This window comes from Pelodiscus sinensis, chromosome 6, assembly GCF_049634645.1.
Source record: "Pelodiscus sinensis isolate JC-2024 chromosome 6, ASM4963464v1, whole genome shotgun sequence".
NCBI classification, from domain to species: Eukaryota; Metazoa; Chordata; order Testudines; family Trionychidae; genus Pelodiscus; species Pelodiscus sinensis.
In genome coordinates, this window is record NC_134716.1 from 27,647,209 (window position 1) to 27,666,866 (window position 19,658).

The 19,658-nt window shown below is 39.1% G+C and overlaps 1 protein-coding gene across 6 annotated transcripts in view; it reads right to left on the reverse strand.

The window, feature by feature from the left end:
• The window catches only part of KDM4C (lysine demethylase 4C), a 392,253-nt gene that overhangs the window by 167,779 nt on the left and 204,816 nt on the right, over window positions 1-19,658 (reverse strand). For all 6 annotated transcript variants that reach the window (XM_075931603.1, XM_075931602.1, XM_075931604.1 and 3 more), the window contains exons 9-10: window positions 9,354-9,547; window positions 1,845-2,077 (exon numbers count right to left, since the gene is read on the reverse strand). In XM_075931603.1, the coding sequence (XP_075787718.1) occupies window positions 1,845-2,077; window positions 9,354-9,547 (427 nt within the window). The remainder of the gene's footprint in view (window positions 1-1,844; window positions 2,078-9,353; window positions 9,548-19,658) is intronic.

The following is a 19,658-nucleotide window of genomic DNA, read 5'->3' on the forward strand; positions in this document are numbered from 1 at the left end:
AGCGATGGAGGCAGGTGCAGGAATCAGGGTTGAGGTGTATGAGGGGCTCAGGGCACGGGTCTGGGGTGTTGCAGGAGGCAGGGCAGGGCCTGGGGATGGGAATGAAGGGGCCTGACTGGGACAGGGCAGCAGCTGCTAGGCAACCATGGCTGATTGGGGGCCAAGCTAGGACTGCCCTGGGACTGGGGCTGGGCTGTTGCGGGCTACAGCCACACAAGGACTACTTCTGTCCCCACTCCAGGACTGGGGTCAAACTGCCATGGAGGCACAGGAGCCACCACTTCTTGTCCCAAGGGAGTCAGACTGGGCCACCATGACTGGACAGGAGTTGCTTCTACCCTCCCCGCAGGAGTAGGGCCGGGCCTCCTTTAAATTGCCTGTTCTGGATCAAGCATCCCAGTCCAGATCTTACCAGAGTGGGGCACCCCTTTACTGTCACCTCTGATTGTGGGACTATGTCTTCCACATAGTGAACTTTAGCGTTAACACAGAGAATTAATCTCAGAAGAGGGGTCTGTACATGGATGTCCTTAGGATTTATAGGGCCCTATGCAATACTATTTAACTGGTGTCCCTAACCCCAAAACCAGTCGGGGGGTGGGGGGGAGGTGATTTTTTAAGAGGTATGATTTTATAATTGTCAGCAACAAACTAATGAAATATTTTAAAACAATTTTAAACTAAGGTCCCGTAAACTAACAAGGTAAATTTCGAAACTGAAAATATATACCTGGGCTTGGCAAATGCCTCTTAAATGGCTTCATTGCCACTCAAGCAGCTCTTTCACAAAGTCAATGTCCTGCTAATTGGTCTGGAAGGTTTTTTCACTGTTATCTAGACCCTCTCCAGAGGAAGCAGAGCCACAGAACAGGGATAGGAAGAGGAGACTCAGTGATGTCCCAAATTTTCAATATGCCCTATGCAGCTGCATATTCTGCAAATGAGTAAGGATGGCCCCAGATCAGCACCAAAGTTGGGTAAGTAAAAAAAAAAAAAAAAATGCTGGACTGGCAGAGGCATATGTAAAGTGGGAGAACGTGACTTCTAGCAGACACTTCACGTGCATCTACACTGCACCTTTAGCTCAAAACAAACTACGCCAATTGTGTAGCTTATTTTGACTTAATTTCAAAATAGTTCATTTCATAATTTGGTGCTGTTAAATTTCCAAGGACATCAGAATAGCGAACCCATTATATTTCGAAATAACGGGCTTGTTTCAAGGACGCGGAATAGCTGTTTCAGGATACCGGAAGTATATCAAACTAGCACCACAGTACTGACGTACCTTTCTAGTGTAGCTTAGGTTACAGGACTTGTACACTTGGAAATGAAGGATTTTGTGCACAAAATAAAATGAAGACTTTTTATAATATTATACACAATTAGTTTTCTGCGTGCAAATGTAAGCAGTATATCTCATGTGTACATATTATGTACAATCTCTCTCAGTGGATAAGGTACTTTATATTATTTTCCAGATAAGTTTTTCATTCATTTCAATGTGCCAATCTACAGAAGGAGTTCATTAAACATTTTGTGTGCTTTTTCTTTGGGGGGTAGGGGGAGGATTCCTTCTCCTAAAAATAAAAGAGTAAAAGTAATTTTGCCTGATTTGTTCTCAGCTCAATATTTTAAATAGGTTATGCTCTTGCTCTTAACACATGCAAATATCATATGATGCTCCTACTTGCACAATTTCCCTGCATAAAAGCTTTATGAATAGGCATTTTTAGTTATACCACTTGGAGCAACACATTTGCCTTATCATCCACAGATTCATGGTATCATAATATCAATAGCCTAAAAATTTACAAGTGAAACATAATCAATCCTAATCTCACCTGAGACCTCAATATTATCCAATAAATGTTGATCCAGCTGCATTCTGTTTTTCTCTTCCCCAGAAGGCACTTCTGAATTTACCAGCTTCACTTTTTCTGCTGGCTTTTCATTGACCTTGAAGCCATCTGTAGCTGCTTCAGTAGCTATGATTTCTGCACCAACTATCATAGCTGATTCTCTCTCGTCCTCTGGAGTTTTAAGCTTTTTAGATCGAGATCTGGTATGCTGGAAGCTGTTATAAGAGATATTGCTGTCACGGTAGAATGTCTGTCTTGGATAAGATAAAATGTCTACCAATATAAACGTTCCTTTCACCTGCTTAAAGTGGTAAAAAGCTGACAATTTTCCAGCTTTTTGTAACAATTTCTTTACAATTTATTAAGTCACAGATTAACAATTGATTGGATTTAACCTTTTAATGTTTTACCACAGTTCCTTAGAACAAGAAATTAACTATAAACTTCAAAGAACATCAGGTAAGTCTTTCTTAACCAAGCTCCAAAATTAGATTTTGAAAAACCAATTTTCAAAATGTGAAAGTCTAAGCTTAGCAACATAATAATCGAGGAAAAGATGTGCTCAGCTGCACTAAAATTAGATAATTTTGTCCCAGATAGCACTAGACATTTTGCCTAATCACTCGTGCACAGTCATGTATCTTTTACAAAGGTCATTATTTTTGGCAACTATATATGCATCTTTAACATAGCTACTGGAATCTGAATTAGGGAAAAATTCTGATTCTTGAAGAAAATGTTATTTTTAGTGTTGTCAATTGCAGTTAATTCAAAACAAATTATTGCAATTAAAATTAATCACAACTAATGACACTGTTAAACAATAGAATACCAATTGAAATATATTAAATATCTTTGGATGTTTTTCTACATTCTCAATATTGATTTCAATTACAATGCAGAATCCAAAGTGTACAATGCTCACTTGATATTATTTTATTTTAAATATACCAACTGTAAAAATGATAACTAGTATTTTCCAAATCATCTCCTATAAGTACTGACGTGCAACCTCTTTACTGTGATGGTGTAACTTACAAAAGTATTTTGGGAGGGTTTTTTGGTTACATAACTGCACTCAAAAAATAAAACAATATAAATGTTTTAGTCTACAAGTCCACTTAGTCCTACATCTTGTTCTGCCAATAGCAAAGACAAACAAGTTTGTTTACATTGATAGGAGATAATGTTGCCTGTTTTTCATTTACAATGTCACCAGAAAGTGAGACTAGACATTTGCATGGCACTTTTGCAGCCCAAATTGCAAGGTATTTACTTTCAGATATGCTAAACATTCATGCTTTGGCCACCATTCTAGAACACATGCTTCTGTGCTAAAGATGCTCCTTAAAAAATAATATATTAAATTAAATGTGTGACAATGTTTTGGGGAAGAATTAAATATCTCCTGCTCTGTTTCACATACATTTCACTATATATTTAATGTTATAGCAGTCTCAGATGATGACCCAGCGCATGTTCATAATAAGAATATTTTCATAGATTTGACAAAATGCAAAGAAGATACCAATGTGAGATATCTAAAGATGGCTACTGCATGCAATCAAAGTTTAGGAATCTGAAGTGCTATCCAAAATCTAAGAGGAACAAGGCATGCATTCAGAAGTCTTAAAAGAGCAACTTACTGATGCGGGAACTACAGAACTCAAACCACTGAAAAAGAAAATCAGCCTTTTGTTAGCGGCATCTAACTCAGACGAGGAAAATGAACATGCATTGGTACTCATGCTTTGGATTGTTACAAAGCAGAATCCATCATCAGCATGGAAGAATGTCCTCTGGAATGGTGGTTGAAGCAGGAAGGGGCATACTAATTTTTAGCACATCTGGCATCTAAATATCTTTCAATGTCAACTACAAAAGTGCCATGCAAACTTTCAGGTGACATTGTAAACAAGAAGCAGAAGCATTATCAATGGAAAATGAAAACAAACTTGTTTGTCTGAGTGATTGGCTGAACAAGAAGTAGGACTGAGTGGTCTTGTAAGCGCTAAAGTCTTAAATGGTTTTATTTTTGAATGCAGTTATTTTTGTACATAATTATATATTTGTAAATTCAACTTTCAGGATAAAAAGTTTGAACTACAGTATATACACTTGTATAAGGTGAATTATTTGTTTTGTTTTTATAATGCAAATATGTTATAAAAATAAATATAAAGTTAGCATTGTACACTTTTTATTCTGTGCTGTAACTGAAATCAATGTATTTGAAAATGTAGAAAACATCCAAAATATGTAAAATAAATATTATTCTATTTTGCTTAACAGCACAATTAATCAATACCCCCACCAGACAAGAGCAAACATGGCAAACATGGAGCAAGTCTCAAAGACTGAATGGATTGTAATCTATATGCCCAAAATATAGCGAGAGTCCCAAATCCCAAAATTAAATCTTTAGTATAGCAGGGCAGTACTGTACATGCTTCTTCACCACAAGTCAGGTGCCAATTTCCAACCCGATGGCACTTTCATGAGAAGTGTCCAGTGTAGCAGACATCCCAGTTTATATCGAAGTGTTATATATTTTTGACTGCTTATGTAGCCACTGACATAGTGTGGCCAGACAGCCTGCCTCCATATCATCCATCTTATTTGCCTCTCTGAAGCACAGGGCAGAGAAGGAGCAATAATATCAGCATAGTCTATGCTGGCTCATCTGATCCTGAGAAGCTGAAACACAGATATGTGGATAGAGAAGCAGCTAAGTCAATAAGCTGGCCTCGAGGCTGCGGCTGGCATCTATGTTGATTCGAACACACACAGTCCCAGGAAGAGGAATTTCCCACTGAGAAAACAATGTCCTGTACTTCAAAATTTAATCACCTCAAATCTCTCTTACAAGTGTAAATTAAGTTCACAACTCCCTTGTAAGAACTGGTCTCACAGCAGACAGACCAGCATCAATTGGCAATTAAGATAAGAAAGAGAAATACGTGACCCCATGATTATAAAAGATGGGCCCAGCACACACTCACTTTGAGTGTCATTCTACCCTCTACCTGCTGGTCGGGTTAGGTGTTTGACCTCCCGAGGTTCTATGGGGACGCCCACCTCGTATTTTCGTCTTTCCTAGGAATTGAGGGACCGGCCCTGGCCTGACATGCTGGAGTCGAGAGGCACAGAAGGGGGTAAAAATGGTACCTGGATGTGGTCCTCTGTCTTAAGTGTACACATAGAAAGAGTAAGCTGTTACTTGGTACCATTATTTCTATTTTTCTATCTTTATCTTCTTTGTAACCATTTTTAAGACCTATATTTTGCTAATAGTTAAGAAATAGAGCAATAGCCATTGTAACCATATGATTTATAAGCTTCCTCAATAAACCTGTAACTGTTTAAGCTTTAACCTGACTCCTTCAGTTGCTGTAACAGAACCAAGCACAATTTAAAAGAACTTCAGCCGGTCATAAAGGGACAGATATAGGGAAAGCTTGGGCGTTTGGATCTGTGTCACTCCCAGGTGACAGGACCCACTGGGGCATCTTTCAGTCTTTCCTCAAGGCTGCCCGCTGCGAAGGAATTATGAAATTCTAGCAGCTGAAATCTAAGATGTAATAAGCTCTTCCTATATAACGGGGCGTCTGTTGGCCTGCTGGCCACCCTCTGCGATGGGACCCCGGTCCTAGCAGTAAAGGCACGGACGTTAAACCTTTTCTCGGAAACATACACACACACACTGCCCTGACCGTCGGCTGACACATAGGAATATTTTGATAAACTTTTTCATCAATCTTTCAAGGAGTCATATTTTACCTTTACTAATATTCCCTGAATTTCCTTCTCTAAAAGGAAATTTCCTTCTTCTAGAAATTGTGTTGCAATGCTGGAAATGCTGATTTGTTGGCACTGATATTAATTCCTGGAACCAATAGTTCTTAAGACAATACAGAACATTTTGTCCTTAAATGCATAAGTATTACCTCCATCCAGGCAGACACATTCCTATAGTGGCTATTTTTGGTTTTAGTCATGCCAGCTGGATTAAAGCTAATGCAGACATGTCTACTCAAACTTTAATCATACATCTGATTGTAGACATATCCTAAAAGAAATCCTCACATACTTAGGTGAAGGGGCAGAGGAAAGGAGAACCAGGATCGGATCAATAATTCTCTAGAATAACTATGCAGAAACATTATTAGCAAGGGAGAAGGGAAACTCGGTTTATTTTTTATGTAGGGGTTCCCCTCCTCCCACTGTTTTTGTTCATTATTACATTGTATGAATTTAGCCTTGGTGGACATGATGGACTACCAGCACAGGGCAGGATAAGGACTGTGCAAGCTCTATACACAATGTTCGAACAGTGCATTAGGGATCCCCAGCCTGCTGGTCTTCCTATGACCTCATCAAGACAAGTGACAGCACTGGAAGTCTTGTTGCTTTCATGATTTGGATCAACAACAAGGAATCCTGTGGCACCTTAGAGCATGTCTACACAGCAGAGCTAAAGCTAAAATAAGCTACACAATTCAAGCTACGTCAACGGTGTAGCTTAAATCGAAATAGCGTATTTCAGCTTTTGGCACTATCTACACAGCAGGAAGTCTGAGAAAGATCACTCTTCCTCCAACTTCCCTTACTCTTCATAAAATGAGGGTTACAGGAGTTGAAGTAAGAATTCCTCCAGCTCGACATTACATTACAAGCACTTTTTTTGACATGTCAAAATAGATGCAGACTATTTTATTTCAGAATAACGTCAGTTATTTTGAAATAACACGGTTGGTTAGACATAGCCTTAGAGACTAACAAATTTATTAGGGCATAAGCTTTCCTGGGTAAAACCCACTACATCAGATGAATTGGAGTGGAAGATACAGAAGCAGGGGTATATATAAGGAAGAAGTTTCTTGTGTTAATTAAGCTAATCAGGTCTGCATGGAAGTGGATCATTCATAGCATTTGGTGTGGATATGTAAATATCCAGAGAAGAGAAATTGCTTTGTAATGCATTAACCAGTTGAGGTCCTTATTAAACCCTAAATTGATAGTGCTGAATTTGCAAATAACTTTGGATCAATAGGGATACAATTTTATAGAGCTACACATTTTTTGTTTATTTTGACCTAAGTGAGTTCCTTTGAAGTTCCACAGGAGCTATGCAGCTTTGAAAACTTTAGGAATAATAATTAAAGCAAATTTTCCAAATTAAGAACTCTAGTCAGTAAAGAGATTAAACATGTGCTTTGGGACTTTGATGAATAAGGACATACTAAAATATGTCATAATTATCTTATTGGGGCCCCATTTTATTTCGGTTAAGGGGAAAATCTCAAACAACTTTGAAATGCTGGATTTTTGAATGGGTGTTAGTTGATTTTTAAAAGTACTTTTATAGAAGACGTTAGGGCTGAAAAACAGATTAAATAAATTAACAAATTCATATACTCTTGAATTCCCACAAACCAAACTATATTCAAAGCAAACTATATTATAGGTTTGAAAATGTTCTAAGTCTTCATGCTCACACACCAAGCAGACTTTTTGTGTGTGTATCCCTTTTCAAGGGCATATTTCATGTGTGTAGCCCTTTGGATAGGGACCAGGGAAGGTCAGGAGCAAGTTTCCTCACAGAAATTAAGAGGGAAATAGATTAAGGATTAAGCCAACATGGAAAATGAACATCTCACCCCTAGAGGTGAACCCTTGCTTCAGAGCTGAGGCACATTTGTGGAGCAATATGGGGAAACTCATACGGAGAATAACTCCCCTCCAAAATTCATTAAGGGGCAAGCAGAGAGAGGAGAGGCAGCCTTAGCACTGTGACTGGAGGAAATCCCATAACAGGCTTCCTTCTGCCATCCCACCTGTCACTGAAGGAGAGAAACACCACTCCAGAATCTAGGGCTAAAGAAATGGCTCAGGGAGCAGCTTATAGCCAGGCTGAAGGAGTAGCTCAGACCCAGCAAAGAAGCTTGACTTGCATGGTGATTGTGGACATGGACACCAGTCAAGGCAGCAGAGACTGGGATTCATCACTCTAAGCTTGGACCGTGCCCAAACATCAGCAGCCACTACAATGTCCAGAAGAGAATTTGCTTGGAAAGTAAAAGACAGGTGACTGTTTGGACCCTGGCCTGAGTAAGGTGATACTTATTTGGTGTTTTATTTGTCCAGTGTATAAGCAGAGTATGTTTGTCTCCAGTGCTATCATCCTATCTTTTTTAAAGAGAAGTAAATTCATTTAAAAAGAAGGAAATTCACAGCTGAGTGTTCATTTGCCAATCTCTAGTCACCATGGGACATCATCTTTAATTATTTAAGATTTGCAAAATGATTTGAAGATTGAAAGTCCAATTAAAGGACTAAGTATTATCCGTAACTTGATCCAATTGAGACCTGCTGTGACAAGGCACAAGCATAGCTCATGTTATAAATTTTTTGCAGTTAGAACCCAAAGCAATAATGAATCGGAAAACCAACTGAAATAGAGAAATGCAAACAAAAGAGAAATGCAGCATGTAAAAGAAACTTTTCCCAAAAATACACACACTATGTGAGGACACTGTAAAAGTATTTTTAAAAGTCAAAACTTTTATAGAGTCAATGATAACCCCAAAAGTTATTTTTTTAGTTATGTCAATAAAGTATACCTTGATAACTGGGACAAAATACAGGACTATGTAGCACTTTAAAGACTAACAAGATGGTTTATTAGATGATGAGCTTTCGTGGGCCAGACCCTGTAGTGCCTTGCATGTAGAATAGTGATAGAAATGTAGCCGTGTTGAAAGCTCATCATCTAATAAACCATCTTGTTAGTCTTTAAAGTGCTACATAGTCCTGTATTTTGTTTCAGCTACACCAGACTAACACGGCTACATTTCAATCACTATTCTTGATAACGGGGGTAAGGCTTTCAATATGCCAAATCTCAATCCTTTGTTGATCCATAGAAGACAAGCAGGTATTGGCAGTGGCATTGTGAGAGTATCTCTCTTTAGAGTTCCTACTTTGCAGGCTAGTGAATATTATAGTCTGCTGCTAGAGGATGTGCACAGCTGCTACAATTCTGCACCTGTTTTATACCCTTTTTTTTTTTTTTCCTAACTATTGAATAGCATTTAGTCTACTCCCTATTCCTGATCTCCCGGCTGGAGACATTATTACTCAAAGTGGCAGACACCAACACATTGAAAGTAATAGTGAACACACTTTCACCAAAGGAAAAACTTTACATATTGCATGAGAAGCAATGGCCACTTCCTCATACGTACTAAGTTCAGCTCTGCATTTTCCATACGCATTGTAAAATGAATGCATTTTTCATTTAGTACAATCATTATGAATTATGACTTTCTTTGGCCTCGAACTCATAGTGAAATTCTAAGAAGAGATAAATTAGCTGTGACTAGAATAAATGAACAACTCTAATGAAATGTCAGAGAAAGGGCATTGAAAAAATTGAAATATACAGCATGTTTAACTTTAATTAAATGAAAAGTAAACAATTCTAATTACCATTTAGGAGGTTTTTTTGTTTTCCTTCTTCTCTGCAACCAGGCCTTTACCTCAGGTGTTGTTTCAGGCGTAGGTTTTGTGTGATCAATGGTATATAAATCCTTTCCTTGTTTCCATAGTTGATATCTGTCTGGTTGAAACTTCCTTACAAAGATATCCATTGATATTGTTACCATGTCTTTCCTGCAGGTGCACTGGGGGGACAAATCAGAAATATATACTGAATGTGACAGACTACATGATTTGCTAAATTTTGGAGTCGAAAAAGTCCAAACAAAGACCTTTAATATGAAACCCCTATAACTTCGTACATTTTTTTTCTTTTTTTGGGAAAAATGGCCAAACAGAAAATATTATGTGAACAACTATACTTATACTTGGATTCTTAATGTTTCTGAGAGGATAGTCCATTTAGCATATCCAAGTATGGAAATGTCATCAGTTGATCAACTCCTACTAATTAAAAAAAAGCAAGCATCTATACTCTTTCTTTTATGCCTTTGCTATTAATAAGCATGAGGTACTATTGAAATCAATAAATATGGTATGGATTACCATTGAATAGTTTCACTGTTTTCTCTCTTTGAGGAGACTCAAAGAGTAGTTTTAGCAATTGCTCATCTGCCCTAGTGGGGGTATTACAGGATGCTGTTCTATCACCACTCCTTTTCAACAGATCCTTAGGAAAGGCAGAAAAAGACTATCATTTTTTTCTTGCTGCAAGATACACCTGTTCTCCCAAGCTTTTTCAAGATTGGAAAGAACTGAGAGAGAAGTCTCAAAATGCTTGTTCTGAGAAGAATGGAGAGCAGTTTTTAAATTCTCAGAGTATGTCTACATAGTAGAAGTTGCACACAAACTAGCCAACCAAAGCTAGTAGCATCGGCAACAATAAGAGTGTAGCTAGCACAGCATGGCCTTCATCCCAGGTTGTACAAGCTCGGCATAGACACTATGGCTCTGTCGATATTGCAAATGAAGCTGGGATTTAAATATTCTGTGCATCATTTGCATAATGGCGGCTGTTGTTTTTTTCCCCCCGAAATGGGGCTTTTTTTTTTCCAAAAAACAATGAAAGGCAGTTTAGACGGGAATCTTTCAAAAATAAAACCCTTTTTCGAAAGATCCTGTACTCCTAAAAAAGGAGTACAGGATCTTTCAAAAAAGGGTTTTATTTTTGAAAGATTCCTGTTGAAACTGCCAGGTTTTTTTTTAAAAAGCCCCGTTTTGGAAAAAAGAGGCAGCCACCATTATGCAAATGAAGCACGGGCTATTTCAATCCCGGCTTTGTTTGAAATATCGACATGCCTAATTTACATCCCGTTACCAAAAAAGGGATGTAGTCTAGACATATCCTATGTTCTCAGCTCAGTTAGCCCACACTAAAGCTCATGCTGCGTTGTCTTCACTACTACTGTTAACGGTGCTAGCTGAATTCAAATTAGTACAGGTAGACTAGCCCATGTACAGCTTCTACTGTGAGGACATACCCTTCAATTTTAAGGCCAGAGAGAAGTGTTATAGTCATTTAGTCTGACTTCCTGAATAACATGGTATTTTACCCCATAATTCTTGCATCAAACCCAACAATTTCAGTTTGATCATTGTTCCAAAATTTTTAATGTATTGCTTTTTTTAATAAAGTCTCTATGTGCCAACAGAGAACTGAACTGGCATACTTTAAACACATTAAAATAAATAAATAGTAGTGAATTTCCAAGTAAGAAGATTCTCTTCCTTAATATAACAGATACTAAATATTATCTTCAAAGAAAATTTACTGTACCTGAAGTTCAAAAAAAATCTTTATATTATGAAACTATAATATGTGAATCAACAAACCTGCAGCATATAAACCATTCATTCTAAGAACAAGTTTATTAGCTAAAAAATTGATTCTCCAAAATTGAAAAACCATGAAATGCCTTAATGTTATAGATAATAAAATGTCTCAATTGGCAAGTGAAACTAAGCCACATAGACAGTGTAGACTTTCAGGTGAATTGAAGAAAGCAAACAAAGTAACAATACATTTCCTGATCTTCCAGTCCTCTATGATTAGTTTTATCATGCCTTTTTAACTGAACAGAATGTCTAACCACCGAGGGGATTAAATTAGTTTGTAACTGTCTGCTAAATAGGCACACAGCATTTGTGTACTGCAGGTATATACCCTTTTTTCTCCCCCATCCACCTGCCACTTCCATCTCATCTTTCTTTTCCTTGAAAATAATAAGCTCCGTAATGGAAAAAGGGATTAGAAATGTCATAAAATGTCCATCTTTCCTTTCAGTACTTTAAAAGCACACATCCAGCATAACATAAAAAGGCAGAACAGGAAACTTCTTCAGGCAGCAGCCAGAACGCCATTGAAATCAGACATTTAAACCTTAGTGGTAAATTGCTGAAAACATAAAAAAGCACCTTAAAAACTAGTTTTCTAGAAATTCACCTCCCATGAAGAAAATGTTTTTGCCAAGACTTTTTGTTTGTGGTATGTCAACCAAAGCCTAACCTAAAGGAAAAATCATATTTGTGACCAGATTTAGACTGTGAAAATTGTAATATATTTCAACACTTGAAGTTGTTATGACTCAGGGATGTTATCTTCTAATGCAATTCCTTGGATCTTTTGAAGGCTGCTAGCATGATAAATGTCATACTAGTTTGTGTGTCAAATAAACAACTCCAGGAAAGATTTCTGAATTTACATTATGCTGCGCTACATTTTCCGCTGGAATTTTTAACATGTATTTCAATCAGAACAAAGTCTGTGATTAGAATCATGGCAGTTCACATACCAAGAATTTAGTGCTCCTCTCAAAAAAAAGTAGGAGAGAAGTCATGTCATGCCCCACATTTACATAATACTAGTTCTTATTGCTAGTACTACAGCATTATTCCACACATAATATTAATACATATTATTACTAATATTACATGGTGCTTTTAATTAGCATATATCAAAACACTTTACAAAAGAGATAGGAAAATCATGACATGGAGCAATAAAGTGACTAAGGTAATAGAGAAGGCCAGAATCCAAATTAGAATCCAAATCTCTTGCATCCCAGTACAATACACAATTTATTAGTCAACACAGTCTCTTATTTCTCATATACACGGAGACATTGCAGCTGCTTGTGTGCTACTTTTGCAGGAGAGGCATGATTATCAGTTTTACAGTAATTTGAGAACAGGGAAGGACAGGTTATATTAAATATATTATTTTAGGGAAACTTCTTTTAAACATTTTTAATTGGTAGATCTTGGGTTTAAATTATTTTCTCAAACGTCTCCACAAGGAACAATCCCTACATATTTAAATTTCCTTAACAGCTATTTTTTAAGTTTGGAGTTTAACCGAATTTCCTGATTCTGTATAGAAGGTTCTGTGCTGTACAACACCCACCTACTTGCCCCATGATCCTAGTCATAATTCTCCCCATTTAAGAGTGCTAATATATAGGGGAGAAAATCATTCAGAGTATTAAAGGAAGAGACCCTGAGGTCATGATCACATCAGAAGCGCTAGTGTGACACTTCTTCATGAAGGCTGATGCCCAGAAATAAAATTATTTGATGTGATTTTTCTTTTTCAAGGTTGAGTGTTGTACAGTATTATGTTTGTACCAAGCTCTTATTCTTCTGTGACCAGTTTACCTCATTCAGAGAGTCACTGATCAATAACACTGAGCAGTTATAGAAAAGCACTGTTAGTGCTTCTTGATATCAGATAGGTGCAATGACTGTCCACTGGATACCCTTCATCACTAAGAGCTAAATTAATTACATAAGGACATGTGTCACTGAATTTTCCCCTTGTATACCCACAAAATCCTTTTGAATGCAAACTACACTACTGCGCAAAAATAAAAAATGGGTGATTAAGAAACAGTTTTAAAACTCTCTTTGCTGTTGGGCATCAAGCAATGTGGAAAAGGGACAATATTTAAATCAGCATTGATTTATGGAAAGAAAAAAAAACAATCAAAAAAAAATATCCAATGACAGGATAAGAATGTTCTAAAAGAAAAGTTTCTTAATACATTATGTCTAAATGAGATACTAAAACCTCCCTCTTCTAGTGATCTTTGAATATTTGATGCAGCGTATTTATACTACTACTGAAGTAGATTACATTTGTGTAAAATGCTTATCACCATATAAAATGAGACTACAGAAGAATTTTAATAATATTTGCAGCATTATCAACATACTAATTAGAGCCTTCATAATTTGCTAGGAAATCCTGAAGACTTAAGCTTCTAGGCACCAGAGGCTAAAAACATCTGAATGCATCGTGCTAGACGGTGAAAATAGATATTTATATTTATTTTCCCCAAAATGTGCAAAGAAATATGTTGCTTTGATAAATAATCTGGAAGTGTGGGGATTTAAAAGGATTCTTTCCCTCATTTCCCACCTGACTTACATATAGTTGACTATTACATGGCTTCCTGCTTCCAAGACAGAAGAGTGAGTCAGAGTTTTCCTCTGTGAAACTAATTTGAATGTCATTCCATTGACGAGTTCCACTGGGACATAGACTGCAGAACATGCAAATCCCCACCAAAATACTAAGGATGTCATGTTCATCATTCCCAAGAAACTCAGAAAAAATCGCTTCACAGTTTTAAAAGTAAAAAAATATTTTCATGTGGAATAAAAAGCATTTAAAATATTTTTTATAAACTGACAAAAAATAGAAAATCCTCTAATGTTACCATCGAATGGGATATCCGTTGTCTATGTGAAAGAAGTTGTGCTCGACCCATGCTCTTGCAGACAAGTCTTCATACTAAAAAAAAACTGCCATGCTTTCTGTCCCCTTCCTGAAAACTGGTACCTTTACTGGGTACTTCAGCAGAGAACCATAAACTGAATAAACATGGGGATTCCTGATCAGGATTTAAACATATTGACAGAACAATGAGAGAATTTTATTTGATGCTGTCTATGCAACCTACCCCGCTCTGCGGAAGCTATTATATCGATGATGATTTACAGCCATTACAATTAAAATAATAATTCATGATAGAGATGGTAAATGTTGAAGCAGAAGTCCCCTATTCATATATACCAGTGCTTCTCAAACTTTTTGGCTCGTGGGCACCTGGCTCAATGCAAACCTTTCCATGACCCACTAGTTGCTAATGGAAACTCCCAGTGAATTACACAATTACACTCAAGACATTTTGCCAGTGCTGCAGTAGGGAAGACAGTTTGTTTATGGCAGGAGTGGGAAATCTTTTTTGGATAGGAGTCGCCGACAGAAAAATCAGTTGGGGACCACACAAGTCAGAAGCAAAAAAAAAAACCCCTCCCAAAATCCCCAACCTTCATTGATGAGCCCCCCAACTGAGACACCTCACTCCTCTGGTGCTCCAGTGGAGGTGGAGTGCAGGAAGGAGGTAGGGTGCAGAAGCAGGCTGGGAGCAGGGGGTCAAGAAAGGGGGTGGGAGCAAGAGCAAGGAAAGGTACAGTGTGTGGCCAAGAGGGAGGGTGCAGAAGCAGACTTGGTAGAGTGACTGGTCGGGGGGAATGCAGAAGCAGGGTGAGGGGAAGGGTGTCTGACCAGAGGAGAGAGTGCAGGAGCAGCTGGGGTGGAAGAGTATCTGACCACAAAGGAGAGTGCAGGAGCAGGCTGCGGAGAAAGGGGTCTGACCATGGAGGAGAGTGCAGGAAGAAGGGAGGATACAAGCACACGGTGGGGGTAGGGTGTCTAACTAGGGGAAGAGTGCAGGAGCAGGATGAGGGTGCAGGGTCTTGGTAGAGGGGTACATGAGGGGGATGAGCATGTGGGGTCTGAGCACGAGTAGGCAGAAGAGAGGCACTTATTTGCTTTCACGCTCCACACTGCTCTGAGGCACTGCCTTCTTGCTGCTCCCTTTGGCTACAACTCTGGCCAATGGGAGCAGCAGAGAAAGCCTTCAGGCAGTGTGTCGATGTGCTGCTGGGGGCAGCATGCAGAGTTCCGCTTCTCTCTCACAAGACTAATCCAGCAGGGAGGCTTGGGGTTTCCCCCACCCAAAAAGCCAGCATTGGTGCTCCTATCTCGCAGGGATGGGGGGATAAGGCTGGAGCACCAGCATGGGCTTCCTGCTGCAAGGAGAGAGAAGGAGGATGGAGGAAGGCTAAGCTGTAGGCACAGACCATCTGGAAGGCAGATATGGACCACTGGTGGTCCGTGGACTGCAGATTGAAAACCACTGAGATATACTATAACTGACTTCTTATATGGGATAACAAGTAAAGATCATCATGTCAATCAAAATGGTTATGGGAATAGACTGCCTTCATGATCCTTTGGAATTATTATTATTGGTTTTATTATTAGTTCTACTAGTATAAAGAAAACAGCTTGAAGGAAACATTTATTTCTGTCTGCAAGGTGTTTGATAGCAGTGAGTTGAAATAAAACTGTTTTATCCATTTTATTAAATTGGTATAAAAGAGTGTGAAATGTATTTGTAATGGAGAAAACTGCCTGCTTGAGAAATCATGGGTCAAAACAACTTTTTTATTTTTTGCAATGGATGTTGTCTCTGAATAACTTAAGATGAATACTGGCAAATACTAAATATTTTGACTGGTTTTGCCTAAGACAAAGATTCCTCCCATTTTAGGCTCTGATTCAGAAAGTTTATGAAGCATATGCCAAACTTTAAGCATATGTGTAGTTCTATTGAAGACAGTAGGATTACCCATGTGCTTAGAGTTAAACATGTGCTTACATTACTTCCTTAATCAAGGCCTTGGACCAGCAATGAAAATAAACTTACAATTTCTTACAGGTGCCGTCCTATTACAACCTGGGTCCCTGCCAGCTCTTTTAATAGCTCCCTGCTGGCTTTTGCCACAGCTCAGCCAGATCTTGCCAGAGCTGTGCACCAGAGTGTACTTGCTTACTTTTAGTTCTGTCTTAGATCCAATGTCAGCAAATCTCTTAAACATGTGCATTATTTTAAAAATACAAATAGGCCCATTGATCTGGACATGCACAACTGAAATACAGATACAGCAACGGATTTAAGTGGCAGGCCACATCTTTATTATTTTAACAACATAGCAGGCACTACACACCTCCTCTCACATACCTGGGATTTAATTGGGGGGGGGGAGATAAAGAACTCCCATCATATAACCATTAGCTCAAGGCTGCTCCCAGGACTAGACTAATTCCTGAATTCTCTCACCCTACCCACCACAAAGAGGGTAGAAGTTACCAAGGGGAATCTCAGTTTCAAAAGACTTCAGGTCTCCCCTTTTTACAGGCACAAAATCCACCAGTAAAATCCAGGATCTCATTTCCATGTGACAGCTAGTCCTTCTTAGTTTTTAATATACATGGACACTATCCATTTATAGAACCAATAATTAACTTAATTGTGTGCATGCGCATGCACACACTGTCCAAAGTGCCAGGTATCTATTTCCTGCCAAATGCAATCCCTAAGGTCCCACAGGCAATGTCAGCCTCTGTATCTAAGAAGTGCACAAGGGGACTGTAGTTTGCCTTTCAGTGAGCTGATTCCACAACTCGTCACCTCTGCCAGACCACTAAAAGTAAAAAGCCTCAACCTTGAAGCTCAACTGTGATATCCCCACTGACCTTGCTCCCTGCTTGTAGGCCCAATGCTCGACAAGAGCTGCAGATGCTGACAGTGACCCTTTCCTGATGTCCCCTGCAATCACAGGTAGGGTTAGTTCTGACTCTTTTGCCTGCCCCAGTAACCCATCAGCTGAGCATATTTCTTGTACAAATGACTTCCTTGAGAATTAAAAATAAACAAAAAAACAAATCCTCCAGTGCTGCTGGTGTTGATGCATGAAAAATCTGCCAGATTGAGAACCCTGGAGTCTAATGCATTCCTCATTACAAACTGATAGCTGGTCAAGTAGCTACCATTCTCTTGTACAACAAGGTGGGCATCCAAAGTACCAATGCAACAAAACTGTTTGCAGCTTTTACCGGACATACCCATTCAGCTGAGCATTTCTTTAGCTCTACCATGGCCTATTTTCTAGTCCAACCAGTTTCTACATACCATAATTTCAAGGCTATTGCACCTTATTAAAACTAAACATCTGCCAATTTCAAGGCTATTGCACCTTATTAAAACTAAACATCTGCTAAAGGGGCTGGCCTCTGCCACCTATAACACTATTTCACTAAGTTTGAAAGAAAGCACCAACAAGGACTTGACAAATGTAACTTTAAATAGAAATGCTTACATCCCAGAACTCCACTCCCTAGGTAAAGCGTTCAATAAACCAGCACATTTCACAGGCGGGATGGTATACCTGTTATCTTCTTTGCATCTCTCACTTCATGACCATCCCTCCAAGAGCTTCCTTTGTAAGTGCCCTCTACATGAGCCAGTAAATCTTGCAACCATGCAGCAAACCAAGCCAATGAGGAAAGCTGGTATTGCAGATGAAGCTAGTCCATAGTGCATCAAAGACACTCCATAACTCCCACAGCTCAGCAATCACACAAACAACAGAGACGACCTATCTTACCTCTAAATTATATAAACCTAATAACTGCAGCTTTGTAAACCATGATTGCCCCTGGGACTATGGGGTTTTCATCTGGTCTGAATAATGGCCCTACAAACCACCACCTATAGGAATTGGCTGGCAAACAGAGTTAGCTTCCAGAATCTGCTGTCCTGAAATTGAGCAAAAGCATTGATGAAGCCATGATTGGCATTATCGTGATTAAATTCCTCTATATACCCAACACACATATGAAAATTCAGTGTATTCAAACCAAACCCGGTCAAGAACTATGGTTGCAAAGGCTTAGCTGCATTTGAATAGGCTCCTTAATTACTATCACTACCTGCTCTCAAATTCTGCCCTTCTCCTATTTTGAGTGACTTAAAGAACTGGCAGTTACCAACAGGGACTGGAGCCTAGCTTTCATTTCAGAATCACCTCTCTCACTGTTGATTTTATCCTTAAAGATAGTCACTGGACACCCACAGTTTTGGTATGCTTTCTCCTGAGATCTGCCCCTGGCCCAGGGCAGATTCTTTTTTCTGTGGGCTACGCATTCAGGCCCCTTAGTCAAGTCCACATCCTTTATAGCCACCATATGAAAAGGGGTTCTTTTCCTAGAGGGAGTGGCCTCATGGTTCCTGCACCCCCATCCCAGACCTTCCCCAACCTCTGAATCACATATTTTCAGAATTTACCAGCTTTGTTTTCTCCACTTTTGCCTATGGTCTTGACCACAGCAATTCTTATGTTACCATTTCCCTACTCTTGTCAGAGACATCACACAGCAATACTCAGTGCTGTGTCAGTTTCCCTAACAAATGGAGTCAGTGAGTTAGTCTCCCTGACCGTCAAGTCTGGTTTCTGGGGCCTTGTATCCAAACTTGGCTCAAATTTGTTGTGACAGACATGAGACCCTGGAAACGGTAGAACTTCAAAAAACTACTACATTGAGATATGCTAGATGATATGGGAATATTCATGAACATATATATACACACCATTGTGGTGAAAAGACTGATTGTATTCTAGTTCCAAGGTGGAAGGTTTCGGAGCTTCCGTAGTAACTTAAGTCAATGGAGATTAATTACTGCAGACCCTGGGACAGGCAAACAATTCCAGATACACACCACCGTGTGGTATGAATTCCATACTTTGGTTCAGACCAGGTTCAAGACATATGGGAGACCAAACCCTACTCCCCGCTCTGGCTGCCCAAATGAAGACAAACTACCCTCCTCTTTCCCATGCACATTTCTCCATACGCAGACATAAGAGGAGGAGTCTGCAACAGCTTCCCCCTGCACCTCAAAGAATTTGTGCATTGTTACATTTATTGGCATCAAATAGCCACATCCCCTTCTCCCAGTTACTCAAAAGGCTGGAAGTTAGGTAGATACTTAAGCACATTCCTGAAAAAGGGGTACTTCTTTACGTGCCCATTAGCTTTTGCGGCAGCCACAACATAGACTTTTTCACCTGCAACTCTCCCACACAAACCCCACTCCCACCCCCCAGACAACCCTGCCTGTAACTGAGAATTGAAGCAAAATGCAGGACAATGTAGCACTTTAAAGACTAACAAGATGGTTTATTAGATGATGAGCTTTCGTGGGCCAGACCCACTTCCTCAGATCAAATAGTGGAAGTAGTCACAACCATATATACCAAAGGATACAATTAAAAAAATGAACAAATATGAAAAGGACAAATCACATTGCAGAACAGAAGGGGAATGCGGGGGGGGGAGGGGGAGGAAGGAAGGTAAGTGTCTGTGAATTGATGATATTAAAGGTA